Source organism: Rosa rugosa, chromosome 5 (genome assembly GCF_958449725.1).
Source record: "Rosa rugosa chromosome 5, drRosRugo1.1, whole genome shotgun sequence".
Lineage (NCBI taxonomy): Eukaryota > Viridiplantae > Streptophyta > Magnoliopsida > Rosales > Rosaceae > Rosa > Rosa rugosa.
The window spans coordinates 3440903-3456225 of record NC_084824.1 but is presented as its reverse complement, the minus strand read 5'-3'; the positions used below and the strand labels follow the sequence as shown (position 1 = coordinate 3456225).

General features: G+C 39.4%; 3 protein-coding genes across 4 annotated transcripts; 1 reads left to right on the top strand and 2 right to left on the bottom strand.

Moving 5' to 3' along the window:
* Positions 1 to 5605: 5605 nt before the first annotated feature.
* LOC133712131 (purple acid phosphatase 3-like) lies at positions 5606 to 6922 on the top strand. Its single transcript, XM_062138223.1, has 6 exons — positions 5606 to 5762; positions 5882 to 5977; positions 6064 to 6191; positions 6282 to 6410; positions 6511 to 6578; positions 6673 to 6922. Exons 1-6 carry the CDS (start codon positions 5606 to 5608, stop codon positions 6920 to 6922), a joined length of 828 nt encoding a protein of 275 aa, XP_061994207.1.
* A 23-nt stretch (positions 6923 to 6945) lies between these two features.
* On the bottom strand, positions 6946 to 9415 carry LOC133712130 (uncharacterized). Its single transcript, XM_062138221.1, has 7 exons — positions 9066 to 9415; positions 8889 to 8964; positions 8568 to 8640; positions 8367 to 8462; positions 8103 to 8153; positions 7453 to 7818; positions 6946 to 7303 (listed from the first exon to the last, which is right to left on the bottom strand). Exons 1-7 carry the CDS (start codon positions 9259 to 9261, stop codon positions 6989 to 6991), a joined length of 1173 nt encoding a protein of 390 aa, XP_061994205.1. The 5' UTR covers positions 9262 to 9415; the 3' UTR covers positions 6946 to 6988.
* A 139-nt stretch (positions 9416 to 9554) lies between these two features.
* Positions 9555 to 14994, bottom strand: LOC133712129 (RNA demethylase ALKBH10B). 2 transcript variants are annotated; one of them, XM_062138220.1, is made up of 9 exons: positions 13807 to 14994; positions 13128 to 13253; positions 12912 to 13009; positions 12699 to 12816; positions 11512 to 11631; positions 11281 to 11393; positions 11046 to 11200; positions 10086 to 10546; positions 9555 to 10004 (listed from the first exon to the last, which is right to left on the bottom strand). In XM_062138220.1, exons 1-9 carry the CDS (start codon positions 14390 to 14392, stop codon positions 9814 to 9816), a joined length of 1968 nt encoding a protein of 655 aa, XP_061994204.1. In that variant the 5' UTR covers positions 14393 to 14994; the 3' UTR covers positions 9555 to 9813. The 2 variants fall into 2 exon arrangements, with proteins under 2 accessions (XP_061994204.1, XP_061994203.1); XM_062138219.1 differs by having other exon boundaries at positions 9555 to 10546.
* Between the last annotated feature and the right edge of the window lie 329 nt (positions 14995 to 15323).

Genomic DNA, 15323 nt, shown 5'->3' with positions numbered 1-15323 from the left:
CAAACCACTTTACCTTCCATTCTTCCTCACGTGGACTCTTCAATCAAAAAGGTATCTTCATATCCTCATCTGTCTTCTTCCTCATCTCTCTTCTTCCTCATCTATTTTCTCTCATCTTCTTCTACAGTCCAGTGAGTCCACAAATATAACACGCCCAAGGGCCAAGGTGAATGGTGATTTGGTGAATGCGTTCAAAGAGCTGCTGTCTCTATTTCTCCCGTGAGTCCCAGTAAGATCCGCTCTCCGATTTTGATTCTACCAGAGGAGCAGTTCCTTATTGTTTTTGTCCAGATCCGTTCCTACAGCTGTGCAGCAAGCCAGAAAGAAATAAACCCAGAATGATGGTTGAGACTTTGAGTTCGAATGATGTTTTACCCCATTTGAGTTTGAGAAAAAAAAAAAAAGAAAAAAAAAAGCAGTAGCGCCTAATCGCACAGCACCTAGCGCCCAGGAAGACCCGCCCAGGCCGCCTAGGCTCCGCCTAGCCCGACTAGGCGGCCGACTTTCAGTCCGGCGCCCAGCTCGATCGATTAGCCTAAAATCCGAACAGTATGGAGGCGCCCAGCGCCTAGGCGCCGCCTAGCCCGATTTTTAGAACCTTGCTCCTAGAGCAGGATCATGATGATGAGCTCAAATTGAGTTCTCAAAATTAACCATGTTGACAATTGTTAGTATATAGCAAGTAGGGATCGTTCTATCCAGGGATTGAGGGTGCTCCTGTCATTTAAACGTCAAAGAAAAGAATATTAATTACAAGTATATATGATTTACAAAAATTACAAGAAAATGGGTTTTTGAATTGTTTTTATTTCTAAACTAAATTAAACTAATTACATTGATCAATAAAACCATGAATCATAGATAAGATGGACGGCAGAGATGTATGATGAAGTCAAACCATTAACACGAAAACAAGATCACAAATTACAAATTATGAATCAAAACATGCACTTGGACGAAATCAATCAAGAACAATGATGAAAGCATACAAAGTTCTTTTTACTTTCCGTAGTTAAATTAACTAGATGAACGCACCATAATTAACCATATTAAACATGCCATGCTAGTGAATGATCAATCCAATAACAAAACATATTCAATGCATTAAACACTTAGAAAGTTTGATTGATTTAAGAAAAACATACAAGTTAGAACGTACGTTAATCAAGTATGCAATTCTCTTTGTTGATTTACCTAAATAATCATAGGTTTTCCACTTTAATTACTAAGACCTAGAACGCTAGCATCTTAACATGGATTCAATCATGCAATTCGAAACCTAAGTTGGCCATCAAAGAAATCGAAAATCATGAAAGGTGGGATTGAAGAACAAAATCAACACACATTCAAGTTTATATATTGAAATCGCAATTTTATTATCTGAAAATCCTAAAACATTTTCATGCTTCAAGGTTCAAGAAAACTAAACATCAATACACATACTTTATTCTAACAAATAATCGAAACATGCATTCAAACCAAGAACATAGAACGCTATAGAATCTGATTTTTATGTTACAAAACAAAGAAACTGAAAACAAAATATTAAGGTTTATAGTTACACTTTTAAAGAAGCTTCAAGAACGCAAGAAGATCTTCAAAGGTGGTGGATGGCAAGGAGACTCACGGCAAGGCTTGTGGATGGAGGATGGAACTTTACTTCACGGCTTCAAGTCTTGAACAATGGAGAGGTCGAAACTTTGAGAGAAAAAGGGGAGGAATTTCTACTTTGATCCTGGGTTTTGATGATGATTTTCACGTTTCCAAGCCCCCTCCTTATATAGTGCACGACTAGGCTAGGGTTTCCTAGGAATTCTCCTCTTGTTGCATCATTCCACCAATGAGAAAATTTCATGAGAAGTAGAGAGCAAGTAAACTCCTCATTGCCGAATTCACCAATGAACCTAGACCATATTTCGGCCTCCATGTATGTAGAATGGAATCAGGAATCCGAAATTGATATTTATTCTCTTTATTTTCCTTTCCAAATTCCATACGAAATAGATTTTCTCCCAAACTCTCCCAAATTGGGTTTGCCGAAATCTTCTTGAATATTCTTGTATATATTACGGCAAAAACCAAATATTATTGGTTTAGGATTCTCCCAAGATGTCAGGAAGGGTCTAGAAACTCATGTGCTAGTCACATGCTTCAATCTTTGGGTCAGGCTTCTCAATTGGACAATTTCAAAGCCCATTTTTTAATTGCCAACATTCTTATGCATTCTAGAACTTTCTTGAACAATCTTGAGTCATCTTGAAGCCACAACATCACCTAGCCTCACCAGGTCTCCTAGTAGCATCAAGACTCCTAGTGTGGTCAAGTTTCCTAGTCCAACTGGGACTCTTCCATTTCTCATTTCCGAACATCATTTTTCCGAGTTCATTCCTAGTTGACTTAGAATTCCTACTTCAACTGAGATTCCTTTTCCTGGTCGAACTGGGAAAACTTCATTTCTCCATTTCTGTATCATTTCTGCGCCACATTTCTGCCTTGCCTTCATTTCTTTCCTTTCCAGCTCTTCTTAGCTCATTTCCTGCGTCTGGAGCTCAAATATACCTAAATACAACAAAATGAGTTAGAAATGATATTGTTAAAAGAATAAATAAGTAAAATGTAGAGAGAAATGTACTAAAAACATAGGACATATTAGTCTTGTCAGATCAGCAACCCCTTCTCCGCTTGATGATGGAGCTTGTTGTTGCACGCTATTAAGAAAAAGTCTCTGTATTGCTTCACGCTGCTCCATCGATATAGCATTGGATTCCTGCTGCCTCTTCAATATATCATCTAATTTTTTCTCCAATTCACCTTGTCTTTTCTCCATACCACCTTGTCTGTCTTTGGCCTCCCTTGTCAAAGATACAAGCTCGGTCAAGTTCCTCCGTAGCTCCACCTGTAGTGATTCTTTTGCATAATCAAGCTCTATGCAGTTGGAGCAATTACCCCAAATGCGGATGTTCTGCATGCTAAGCTTGGATAACTTCTCCACAAGCACTTTACCCACAATTATTTTTCTTTCAAGATCTTCTTATTGTGTAAGCCCCCCTTAGGATCCTTTGTGTTTTACTACTTAAGCAAAATCAAAAAATAGATGAACTAAAAACATAAACAACACACGGCAGATTTTAGAGTGGTTCAGCCAAAACTTTAGCCTACGTCAACTTCATGATCTCTCTTGAGATATTCAATGACACTGAAGAATTTAGGTGTTTACAAGTACTTATTGCAGATCCCTCAAACCCCTCAGACTAGTTCTTACATAATTCTTGGCATTGCAGACTACTACTTATTCCCATTACATAATTCTTGGAAAAATAAAAGACTATTTAATCAAAATCTGCGGCATCAACATGGTTGTTTTCCTCGCCAGATTTGAAGTCTGTAATGATGAGATTGACGTCATTGTAATTTCCATCATCTCCTTCAGCTGCGAGATGAGCCTCATGCTCTCTCATATCTTTATACACTTGTATTGTGCAGCTTTGTTTTTCCACTCGCATTCTAGTGCTTAAACCAATGCTTTAAAGATCCACATCTATAGCATTACCTCACCCATTAATTGAGATGCACTTTGTGCATTTGGACATCCTCCATGGACGTTGGTGGCGACACCACCACTACCGGCGACATCTGTTTTGCCTCTCCCACGTTGGCCAATGTTGCCACGTGTCCGCTTATCAATCTCGCGGTTTTCCTTCCTTTGTAGGGAGGTTGTATGAACCCACACATCCATTTCGTTGGCCCCTAACTTTTTAGGGTTCCGCTCCTTGCGCCCTTCTTTAGGTGCGCTATTATAATTCACCTCGTGAACGCTCTTAGTTCCAACGGGCCTTTGAATTATAGTTTTTCACGAGTATGTTGTTAGCTTTCTCAGTAACTGACATAAGTTGATGAAACCTCGTAATCCATCTAGCATTGCACACAAGCCTATTGCTTGGCAATCATTAACGCTGAGACGGGGAAGGTTGAGAGGATTTTTCTCAATTAATCTTTAGTCTGTAAGCTCTTCTCCACAGAATCTCATTAGTAGTGAGGTGATTCTTGACGTCATTCACCCATCGGTGATAACAAATGTCATTTGAATCTGGTTTAGTGAAGTCGAGTTTTTGCACGTTTGCATTCGACATTCAAAGACAAAGGAGAATAGATTAGTTTCGGAGTAAAAACTAACACGACAACTAAGATAAGATTTCCGAGCCTTAATGCATGCTACCAAGAAATCGATTTCCAAGAATATTTGGATTAGACCGAACAATGATGTTTAATATGGTCACAATTTGATGCTTGCGGACGCTCGTAGTCCGAGCATTATGAACACTCTTAGTTCGTTAAGCCTGAATCCCCATAATTCCGCTTTATTAAATACTCAAAATCATGTTCATATATTCCAAAATTGTGCAAAAAATAAAAGGAATTTAAAATACAAGAAAGCAGCAACCTTAATTACAAAACTTACGTGTTGAAATTCGGAGCAGATTCTCTTCTGAACAGCTTTCACTTTGATTGTTGTACCAGTCTCAAAATAACTCCGATAAGGCTGAAATTCGGAGGTCAGATGGAAGAGACAGAGACGAACAACTCTGATTAAGAAAGGATTTTGATCTGAGGTTCCAAACTAGGTGTTTCGGAGCCTGTAAGCAGACGGATGTGCACAGGAAAGGAGAAGGATGCAGTCGGTGTGCGTTGGTGCTGCAGGGGCAGCAGGGATGCGTGCGCAGGGGCGCGTAGGTGCTGCAGGGGCAGGTGCGCAGGTGAGGCTAGCGTGGGCTAGGAGCTGGGGCAGTGAGGCTCGAATGTGGCAGTGGCAGGTTTTGAAGAATTTTCTGGTTTGGTTTTTTTTTACTTGTGGTTAGGGCTCGTGCTGATAACGTGTTGTAGAGAATTGGAAACATTGTATATATCTTGTATTCATCTCACCATGAGGTTTATATAGGGTTACATCATGTATACAAAAGGCAATACATAATAGCTATATTAATCAATCGCACATTACAAGTATGTCAATCGCATACATTACGAGTCTGTCAATCGTTCATTACAAGTATGTCAATCGCACACATTACGAGTCTGTCAATCGCATACATTAAGCAATACCTATTGCATGAAGAGTCATTATCATTTACAAAGATCTAAAAAGGAAAAGGAGATGGTGGTATAATTAATGCAGTTCATGCAAATTAGAATCTAGAAGATCTGATCGGATGTGATTTTCTGTCGCTTTTAATAAATGAAAGTTTACTTATAATTCTGGTAAATGTCTAATACTGCAGAGCTATATATTCAGCAAATTCCATCAACCTCATGGCTTCTTTGTACTCTTCTAATTCCAACAGAACCATGCAGCGTTTCTCATTTCCTCAGTTCTTGATCCTCACGGCTTGCCTCTCACTTTGTTTGGTTGCTAAAGCTGATCTTCAACGTTTTCAACAGCAAGCAAATGCAGATGGGTCTCTGAGTTTCTTGGTCGTTGGAGATTGGGGAAGACGAGGACTCTACAACCAATCTAAAGTCGCTACCCAGGTTCAATATTTTTACTTTCACCAACTTCAATGATATACTATGAAGTCAGTAATTTTGAACTAGCTTGCAAATCTAAGTGTAGATGGGAATAATTGGAGAGAAAGCACAGACAAACTTCGTCATCTCCACCGGCGACAATTTCTACGATGATGGCTTGACAGGGCCGGATGATCCAGCCTTCAATGAGTCATTTTCCAACATATACACTGCCCCAAGCTTACAGATACCTTGGTACCTTGGTAATATATACTAATTAATTTAATTACACCATTTTTAATATTAAAATGCAATCTTAATCTTGTTGTTCAAGTCAGTAAACCATGACTGAACGTACTTGAATGGGGTGCATGGCATGCAGTGTTGGGCAACCATGACTATAGGGGTGATGCTTTAGCACAACTAAAAATTGACCGTAGATGGTTTTGCTCCAGGCCATTGTTCATTATATATTCAGGTAACACTACTCACTATCACTATATATGTATTTCACATTAATCAAATTGTTCTTGACAGTTGATTAGTCTCACTTTTTTTATGCAGCAATCGCAGAGTTTTTCTTCGTGGACACAACCCCATTTGTGGATGACTACTTTACAAATCCAAAGGAGCATGTCTATGACTGGAGAGGTGTGCTTCCTCGAGAGGATTACCTTTCAAAACTCCTGAAGGTCTGCAACACTATTACATTTTTTTTAACCAATTTCCAACGACTACGTTATTGTTCTTTTGGGGTATATATAATCATATATATAACATAGGATCTGGATGTAACACTGAAAAATTCCCGTGCAAAATGGAAAATTGTGGTCGGTCACCATACAATTAGAAGTGCAGGACATCATGGTAACACCACTGATCTTGTAACACGCCTTCTCCCAGTCCTTAAGGTAATCCCTTAATTGATCAAAACAAATGTTCCATTACTTAAAAGAATCTTGCAGTTTAGGTCTTACTATTAATGTTCGCTTCTTCTTTCACTCTGTTTAGGCAAACAAAATAGATTTTTATATAAACGGGCATGACCATTGCTTGCAGCACATCAGTGATCCTGACAGGTAAATCTGTGCATAGAATTCTCATATCAAACTATATATGATTATATTCTTCAGTAAATTACACGAATTGATGTGGGTTTGGTTGTTACTGCAGTAAAATTGAGTTTTTTACCAGTGGAGGTGGCTCCAAGGCATGGAGAGGTGATATCAAGTGGTGGGATCCAAAAGAATTGAAACTGTACTATGACGGCCAAGGTTTTATGTCGGTACAAATGACTAAAACCCGTGCTGACATACAATTCTATGATGTCTTTGGCAATGTTTTGCACAAATGGAGCAAAACCAAAGAGCTCAACTCAGTCGGGCATAGGAAAGCTCTGATGTATGAAGGAAGAGTTGTATAACTCATATCTAGTTGGAATGGATATCATAAAACTACTGAATAATTGGGGTTCTCCAGTATAAATGTATTAATTGTCATCAAATGATACATGAAATATAGATTGATGTGTTTTCCAGTGAGGTAAGCACATTACCAGTTCTTTATGTAACCTGTGAGCATAATGTTCCCACATAGCAACTGCAACTGTAAGATGGGCCCAATTGGGATGTTTTGCACTCTCAGCAGAAAATACAGACTCCGCTAGATGAAGATCCTTCAGAAATAAAGACTTGAGGCAGAGAGATTTCTCCCGCTGTGATTGCAATAAGAGTACCACCTTATTGCTATCTTCTACTTTAGTAGATTTCAGATCAGAAGCTTTGCAACAGTAGAATTGCACTACCTGTTGCATATGAAGAGCAAAGCAGGTCAAATAACACGGCGAAAGGTCCCTATTGCTAGAGTTTTAAAACATACTACGCATTATTTCCATTCATCTTTTTATCCTAAACATCGACAGAAAATGTAGTTAGTTGGCATTGGTTACACTACCTGAAGTGCGTGCAAGATGTTGACAAACTCATAGTCAAACAACTCATCTCCCCTTGCTAATCGCAACTTCTCCATCTGTAACTCAGAAATATTCGAACAGGAGATCTTGTCTTCAGAGAATACTACATCATATCCAAGAACATGCAGTCTTGCACAGCATATATCAAATCCCAACTGATCATGAGACGAAGCTTGTTCTGGTGAAAACCAGTACATATTACTCGATGCTGGCAAAGGTAGCCATAATTCAGGACCATTATCTCGTAATGAAGTCTGAGAGAGAAGCGAAATAAGTTTAGCATCTTCATCATGGGCTGCATCACGACTGAACCATAATGCCATTGTGAGCCTTTCCCCATCAGTTATCTGTGTAGTGATAAGAGCATCAGAAACAAAGCATTCACGGACCCTGATACTATCAAAGAAAATATAGTTATGGTCATCCCAGACCGCAAGTTTTGCATGTCAGGACCTCAAAAGACGACAGAACAGAATGAGTTCATCCCAACTTTTCACCAAACATGATGGAAGGCCACCAGGTTTAGTTCAATCAACATACAAAAAGATCAAATTGTTCACTTCATAATGGGAGAATCACATTCTTTGCCCCACTAAAGACACATAAGAAAGAGAGTGAGACCTGAATCTACCTCATCAACAGAATGAGTGTTGCGGCTGTCAGCTGTGTATATCACAACATCCTGATAAACATCCAGTAGTTCATGAGTTCTCATCCAAAGTTGAAATTAACAGGACAGTAAGCCAATTGATAATACACGCCACCCAAATAGTTTTTCTTTCCAAATACATATTTAAACCGGTAGTTAATTTTGCACCTTAGTGAATCTCAATGTTGTTGATTCCAATGCATGCATAAAGAAACTGGAAAACCTTCTTCTAAAAGTTTCACTTACCCCACTTGATGGAACAATAGTTGTTAGATCCCCATCCTGGAAGTGAAAAAGTCCACCTTTGAAATCATCCCCATAATTGTTCAAATAACAAACTGCCTTTTACAACATAGAACGAAAAGTATCAGCTGAAAAACTAGAAAAAACATTACGAACAGATGCAATTGCAACAAAAGGAATATTTTCACAAAATTGTATACACACCGCAAAGTCACGCTGTTTGAGATAGGGCCTGTTGTCATCACTATGCCACCCAATGCTTGATCCTCTACTCCAGCTGATATACGACGAAAATTGAAAAGTATCATCACATAGTGTAGTCGGAACGACACCATTTTGAAGAGACAGTTAAGATGTATTGGCAGCCCAGAAAGTAAGCAATTCATGGAGAAGCTTCATAGTATTGAAAACTACTTTCTTTAACATCAACAATTCAATTAGAAACATAAAACACAAACAATCTGCTTTTCAAGTTCAATTCTTTTCTTAAGATTCTTGATCGCAATTCAATCAGAGAGAGGTTACCTGATCAAACCGGTGAATTCAACAAAGAGTTCATACTCGCAGCCAAAGAATTCCTCTACCTTCTCCTTCAACCTCTCTGTCAGTCAATCGCACACCCATGATCAAAAACCATAAACAATCAGAAAGAAACCCCAAACTTTACAAAGCAGTGGCCTAGTGGGTCTGTTTCAGTTTTACCTCTGATGGGGACGAAGGGCATGATGAGATGGGCACAGTTGGTGGCTATGAGATGTGAAAGAGTAGTTGAGAAGACATTGGGTCTGTAACCCACAGTGCAATTGCTTTTGTGTATATATTCCAGTTCCTTGCATTCCTGGACAGAAAGGAAGTTGTGGAGAAGAAGCCGAGGATGTTCTTCTTCTGGGTATGCCATTAAGGTCAGACAGTGACACAGACTCGAAGTGTGGGTTTACATTTTGCTCTGCTGAGACTCGAGTTTGAAGTGTATACGATTACCATCTTATTTTGAGACTACAATTTATAGGCGGCATGGGCCATTCTCGAACCTGTTGAGTGTTATAGTGGAAAGCTCACACGTACAGTTGAAACTTGGAGCCTTCTATAGTCATCTTGTACGATTGTATTCACAGTGTTCAAGGGTAAGTTCAAGATAGAAATATGTGTTGAATCGAAAGCAAAGAAACATCAAAATTTCCGAACAAGATAGAAGAGCCAAAAGATGGTGATTTAAGAATGTGCTTTTGCACCTAGAGTAAGAGTTTGATATAACAAGACAAGAAAAAAGAAAGAAAAGAGGACAAGGGAATCCAAAGAGAACTCAAAAGTTCCTTTTTCCGCCTGTTCCTCTTGCTAGTATGATCTTTAGGTCTTGAATCTTGCCGCTCTTTACATTTGCTCCCAACTCATTGCAGTTTGCAGCCTACCCTCTCTGTCTCTCTCTCTCTCTGTTTCTCTCACTCTGGTCCTAAACTGCTCCAGCTTGATTGTTTGCTGCCGGATTGTTAGAGTTCTGCTGTTGCTCTTGCTTCACTGTTCCTCTTCCACTGCCAGTTGCATCCACAGTTCCATTGCAGTCTTGCCTTTGAGGTTTCCCATCCAACTTTGCTTTAGGAGAAGCACTTGCATGATTGGATTTTCCAGTCCCATTGTCTTTCTCTGTTGAAGAAGCAGTCTCAACAGTGAGGTTCATTTCTGTTGCAGAACTTGGAAACTGTTGAGGAGGAGCTGATGAACTACCTGACCCTGGGGGAGGAAGGAAAACTCCAGTGCCGGGGAGAGGCATCCGAGGTGGAGGGTGCCTAGGAGCTGCTACCCATCCAGGCGAACCAGGTGGGATGACAACTGGAGCAGGGAAAGGCATGGCTGGTCCAACAGGGGCAGCCACAAACAAAGGCTGGATGCCATTTGGAGGTGGAAGTTGGGGACGATTAGGTGGTGCAGGCAATACACCAGTTGTTGAAACTGCTGCATAGTGCTTGGGACCAACAGGATGGCGGATGTGATTTGGAGATCTACTTGGTGGTGGACTCCAGTAGGGCGACTGGCTGGGACCAGATGAAGGAAGACGCTGACTATCAGTTGGAAAGGATTTCCTTGGTTGAGACTTTGTGAAAGTGACAAGTATACGTTGCTTCCGGATGGAAGGAATTGCATGTTTTGCATAGTCTGCTGATTTTCCTTGCAGCAAAAGGAGGGATCTGCAGTGTCATGAATAAAATGAAGAATTAATTACAGTTGATCTAAAACAAAACTGAGAAGTCTACAAGACAGGATAACGTAATGTGTATAGCCATGTAAATTTTTTATGTTATATTCACTACAATTAACATGTTACTCCAGCTTTTATGGAGGAGAACTCCTTTGAACCCACCATTCACAGATTAAATAACAAAAGAATTCAGGCTTAACTATGTCATGATCTTGAATTATGCAACTCTAAAACTTACAGAAAGCAGAAGCAACAAGGTAAAATACGCTCTGCTGGAATAACTACTGTAATCATTACTAATGTATGTGGTCCCAAACTTCAGAAGAACTCCAAGGGTTATCAAGTGATTTAAAAAGTAACCCTAACATGATACCACTGTTTTTCTAAAACCATAAGAGTATTGCATAAAACGGTGATCCTGGATTTTTTTTTTTTTTTTTGTGTTTTGGGGGGGGTAATTATCAGAAGATAGCAGTCAGAAAAAGTACCCAGGTGTAAGAGAAAGTCTGAGAGAGCCTCGATAATCCCCAGGATGTTCTATTCCTAATACTCTCCCAAAAGTCATGTCACATTCGGTGAGAAACAGGACGCAAACAGGCCTTCCAAACCACGATGGCCACATGTGAGGATGTGAATGATCACCCTACAAACAATCATCACAAAATTTTGATTTCTAAACAAATGGAGCTCTTAATATATCAAAGGGAAATGTACAATATTAACCTCATTAAAGAAATCAATGATACAGGAGTCTGGCTTCACAGTCAAAACTTGCATCCCAACTAGGCGATCGATAACATCCTGCAGCAAGGGGGGGATGGCTTCCATCCTCCGATCTACAGATTTCATTTAAAAAGGAAAAAAAAAATTAGACATGGAACTTATATAGAATGTGAGTTTGTAAAATAGAAGTCCAATTTTTCCATCAAATGATAATTGCAAATTGGAACATGCCTTTGGAGATTCCTGCAGATATTTCATCTTCTTGTGGTGCATCTGCAATAGGGATTCCCAATTGAATCATCTCTCTTCCATGTCCCTTCATGGGCCTCTTTGAGACCACATATGTTTGACCTGCTTCTCATACAAGAAAAAAAGGGCCAACATTATTGAAAATCTTTCACATGTAACAATAAAATTTTCTCAAATGTATTGAAGGGTTCAAATGCCAGAAATAATACTCTTCTAAGAGTTAAAGAATACAAAAATTACCAAACTTTGTTAGACGTTAACACCATACCCTAGCTTGATGTGCCGCATATAGATAACAGAGACCAAAAGTGCCAAAAAAGAAATGTAATGCAAAAAAAGATAAAAGTTATGATGGCATCATTGCTAGTACACTTATTTTCCTCTTTCTTTTTCTTTGCTTAAAAAGTTTCAACGGGAAAAGAACCAAAAATCTTCTAGATCGCATTGAAAAAGGTATATGGAATTTCTAAGAAATAATATAATTTAGGAAACAAGTGCATTAAATTATACAGTACGCGGTTAAATTTGAAAGGCAGATACATCCTCGTAGCCACTACATAAAACTTGGACAAGAAAACTAATGGCCATAATCAAACAGCCAAATATTCAGTCTTGTAAGGATAAAAGGAAATCATAATATATGGAAGTATGAAGTTTTAACTAATTAGAGTGAGATTTAGGTTGCATGAAGTATGAATACATACATGATAAACTACTGGATACACCTATAACCGAAGACTACTTATATTAAAAGGTAAATGACTAAGATACAGACAGAAACTAGCACTAAAAGAAAGACGAAAAGTTTAAAAAACGTACAATTGAATAGCATGTAATGATGATGGTGACGTTAGTAAGATAAAAGAAAATGATATGTTTCCCACAAAAAATCCAGTGACTCTGAACCAACTTCAAGTTAGAAAGATCTTATCCTATGAAGTAACTACCATTTTTTCATCAGATATCTTGTTGCCTACAACAGTTTTTGGAATGAGACAAAGTTTGTGCTTGTCATTCTGAAAGTCGATGGAGTGAGAATCAGGGTCTTTTAAGACAGTAAGTTTCATGACATTTACACAGCTGATTATGTTGAGTACCAGCATCGACCGCTAAATACCATTTCTCCCATCTGTGGTGTATTTATAAACAAAATGGATATGTAAACTTGCCTTGAAATTGTCCTCTTTTTCCCGCAGCCCTCAAATCATTTACCAAAGAAACTAGTTTTGTGACTTCAGTGTCACCAAGCAACTCTTCGTACAATTTCAGTCCATCAACCACATTAACCTAATCAAAAGAAAATTATTAGGATCCCCCAAAAAAGTTCTACTGATTCTGAACCAACTTGAAGTCAGAAAGATGGTATACGATGAAGTAACTACCGTTTTTCCATCAAATGTCTCGTTACCAACAAAAGATTTTGGAATGAGGGAAAGGTTCTGCTTCTCATTCTGAATTTGGGTAGAATGTGATTCATTCTCTGAAAAAATAAAAATAAAATCACATAACCCAGATATTGAATTGAAATCCAAATCATGATAGATGATGTAAAGCACATACTATGACAACAATATGAAGAAAATGGCAAGGTGTATAACCTTTAGAGCTTGAAGTGCATCCTTCATTTACCACCACGTCTTCAGATTCTGAATTGCCAGATATCGTCCCTTGAGAATTCCCTGAACTCCTTGAGCTGATATATTCATGAGGTTTTGTAGGAGCACCTGTCACAGGAACCATAAAGAAGAATATAACAGTAACGCATTAAATAAACATCTTTCTTAATTTCTACAACTCAGAATCAATGATACAGTGCACAACATACATGCATATAATATGAATATGCACGTGTATGCATACATGAAACAGGAAGGTAATAATAGTTCTTTATAGTAGGTTAACCTCCATTAGACTTCTTATCATAATCTAATTTTCAAGTAAAGACCAGGACACATTGAGATACCAAGAAACTGGCTACTACACTAGTACAACTTTCAAGACAGCACATTTACCCTCTGTGAATGCAGACTTCATTCAGAATGGTGGATTATTCTCATCACTTTCCTAGTCCCAAATGAGCCATTTTCAGGTGGCATTACTCTTCCCTTATCAGGGCACACGTTATGAATTTTAAATGTTAAAAACTTCTTAACCTAGTAACCTAGCACATTACCATTTTTATTAAGCTCTAATCTTGACTTCATTACCATCAAACAAGCATACAGTAAACATATAAATGAGCATAACAAGTCACAAATCATAAACCCAAAAGACTACCTTTCTTCTCTGCAGCCGGCGGCACCCCCTTATCATCCACTTTCCCCGCCTCTCCACCAGGTTTAACTTCCTCCCGTATCTCGCTCCCCACTTTCTCCAAACCACTCCCCTCATAACTACGATACTCTACACTAGCATTATGCCATTCCTTGACAGGCTCACTTCTCGGCTTAAACCCCACACCAGAATTCGACCTCTTATACTCCTTGTTCCCCATTTTCACGGGCTCATGGTGGTACCTCTGCTGCTTCCTCCACGCAACCTGCTGCAGCGCATATATCACCTCCGCCACCGAAAAGTACTGCTGCATATGAAGCACCGGGGTCCAATTGCACCTCCTCTGCTGAATACTCCCGATCACCATGTCATACTCACTCGGCTCACTCACTGCACGCAAATGGTGGCAGAGCGAGTCTATTATCGCATTGGCCGCCGCAAACTCACCCCGCAGCCACGAGATGAACCCGTCACGTTCATCCGGGAACCACTGCCGAGGCTGCTGGTGGATCTCGCCGCCGGCGATGGCGGCGCCACTAGGATACTGCATTTTGTCCGATAAAACCACATTCCCCGATGGCATTGTCATTAGAACCCACTACACAAGATTCAGTACTAGCAAATATAAAGCATTCCTCACTATCTTCTACACCCAAAAAACCCAACAACGGCTACGTTATAAATTCAAGCAGATCCCACCAAATAAAACCCAGAATCTAGCAGGAACCGGCTTAAAGACTCAAACTTTCTTCGATTTTACCACATTTACGACAACAAAGAGTGCGAATTTCTAAGAAACGATGCAAAACCTGAAATGGGTTTCTCTTATATTGTTCAAATTCCGCAGCGATCGTGCAAAATTGTGGAAATTTGAAGCTGAATTGGGGTGAAAGCTCGGAGCTTTGGTGGGTTTAGGTCTCAAGTCAGATCTGGAAAAAAAGGGGTTTGTGGGGAATTGAAGAAAGTGAGATCAAAAAAGGGTGAGTCTGCGTTTGAATTCATGTATCCATTTGTTGTTGTTGGGGTTTGAAAGTCTCAGTGGCGTAGAGACTGGGGTGGGTTTTCTTTTCTATATAAGAGAAGAGTGTAAGATCTAGGGTTTGGCAAGAAAATAGTGCTGGGCGCGCGTGTGGAGTGATTTTGTTCTTGTGTAAGGTGAAGAATTGGCTTATTGAGCACGCATTTGGTATTTTGTTTATAGGGGTCTTAAATGGTGGCTGTGAAACCCTTTCTCTCTCTCTCTCTCTCTACTTTCTCTCTCTAACTTAAGGTGAGGGATAGGGGACCAAGATAGCATATTCTTGAATGTGGGGGCGTTTGTGTCTTTTTTGTAATTTAGGGTTTTTTGAGTCAGGGTTTTTGTTGCTGATTTAAAAACCTGAGGAGTTTAGGCCCCGTGGATGAGGGTTTTGGATTTTACACTCATTTGGAAAAAAAGTTACCATAAAGGCATAAACTAGCTTAATTTCCGTCACCCATGCAGAGTCATTAGTGGGAGTCTGCTCTAGGCTTTTCATCAC

Coding starts and splice junctions, on each gene's coding strand:
- LOC133712131 (XM_062138223.1), top strand. CDS start 5,606: ATGGGAATAATTGGAGAGAAAGCACAGACAAACTTCGTCATCTCCACC. Junction 5,763..5,881: donor ACAGATACCTTGGTACCTTG/GTAATATATACT, acceptor CATGGCATGCAG/TGTTGGGCAACCATGACTAT. Junction 6,411..6,510: donor GCCTTCTCCCAGTCCTTAAG/GTAATCCCTTAA, acceptor CACTCTGTTTAG/GCAAACAAAATAGATTTTTA.
- LOC133712130 (XM_062138221.1), bottom strand. CDS start 9,261: ATGGCATACCCAGAAGAAGAACATCCTCGGCTTCTTCTCCACAACTTC. Junction 8,154..8,366: donor CTATTGTTCCATCAAGTGGG/GTAAGTGAAACT, acceptor GATGTTTATCAG/GATGTTGTGATATACACAGC. Junction 7,819..8,102: donor ACACTCATTCTGTTGATGAG/GTAGATTCAGGT, acceptor ATCACTACACAG/ATAACTGATGGGGAAAGGCT.
- LOC133712129 (XM_062138219.1), bottom strand. CDS start 14,392: ATGACAATGCCATCGGGGAATGTGGTTTTATCGGACAAAATGCAGTAT. Junction 13,010..13,127: donor ATGCACTTCAAGCTCTAAAG/GTTATACACCTT, acceptor TTATTTTTTCAG/AGAATGAATCACATTCTACC. Junction 11,632..12,698: donor AAAAAGAGGACAATTTCAAG/GCAAGTTTACAT, acceptor TATGAGAAGCAG/GTCAAACATATGTGGTCTCA.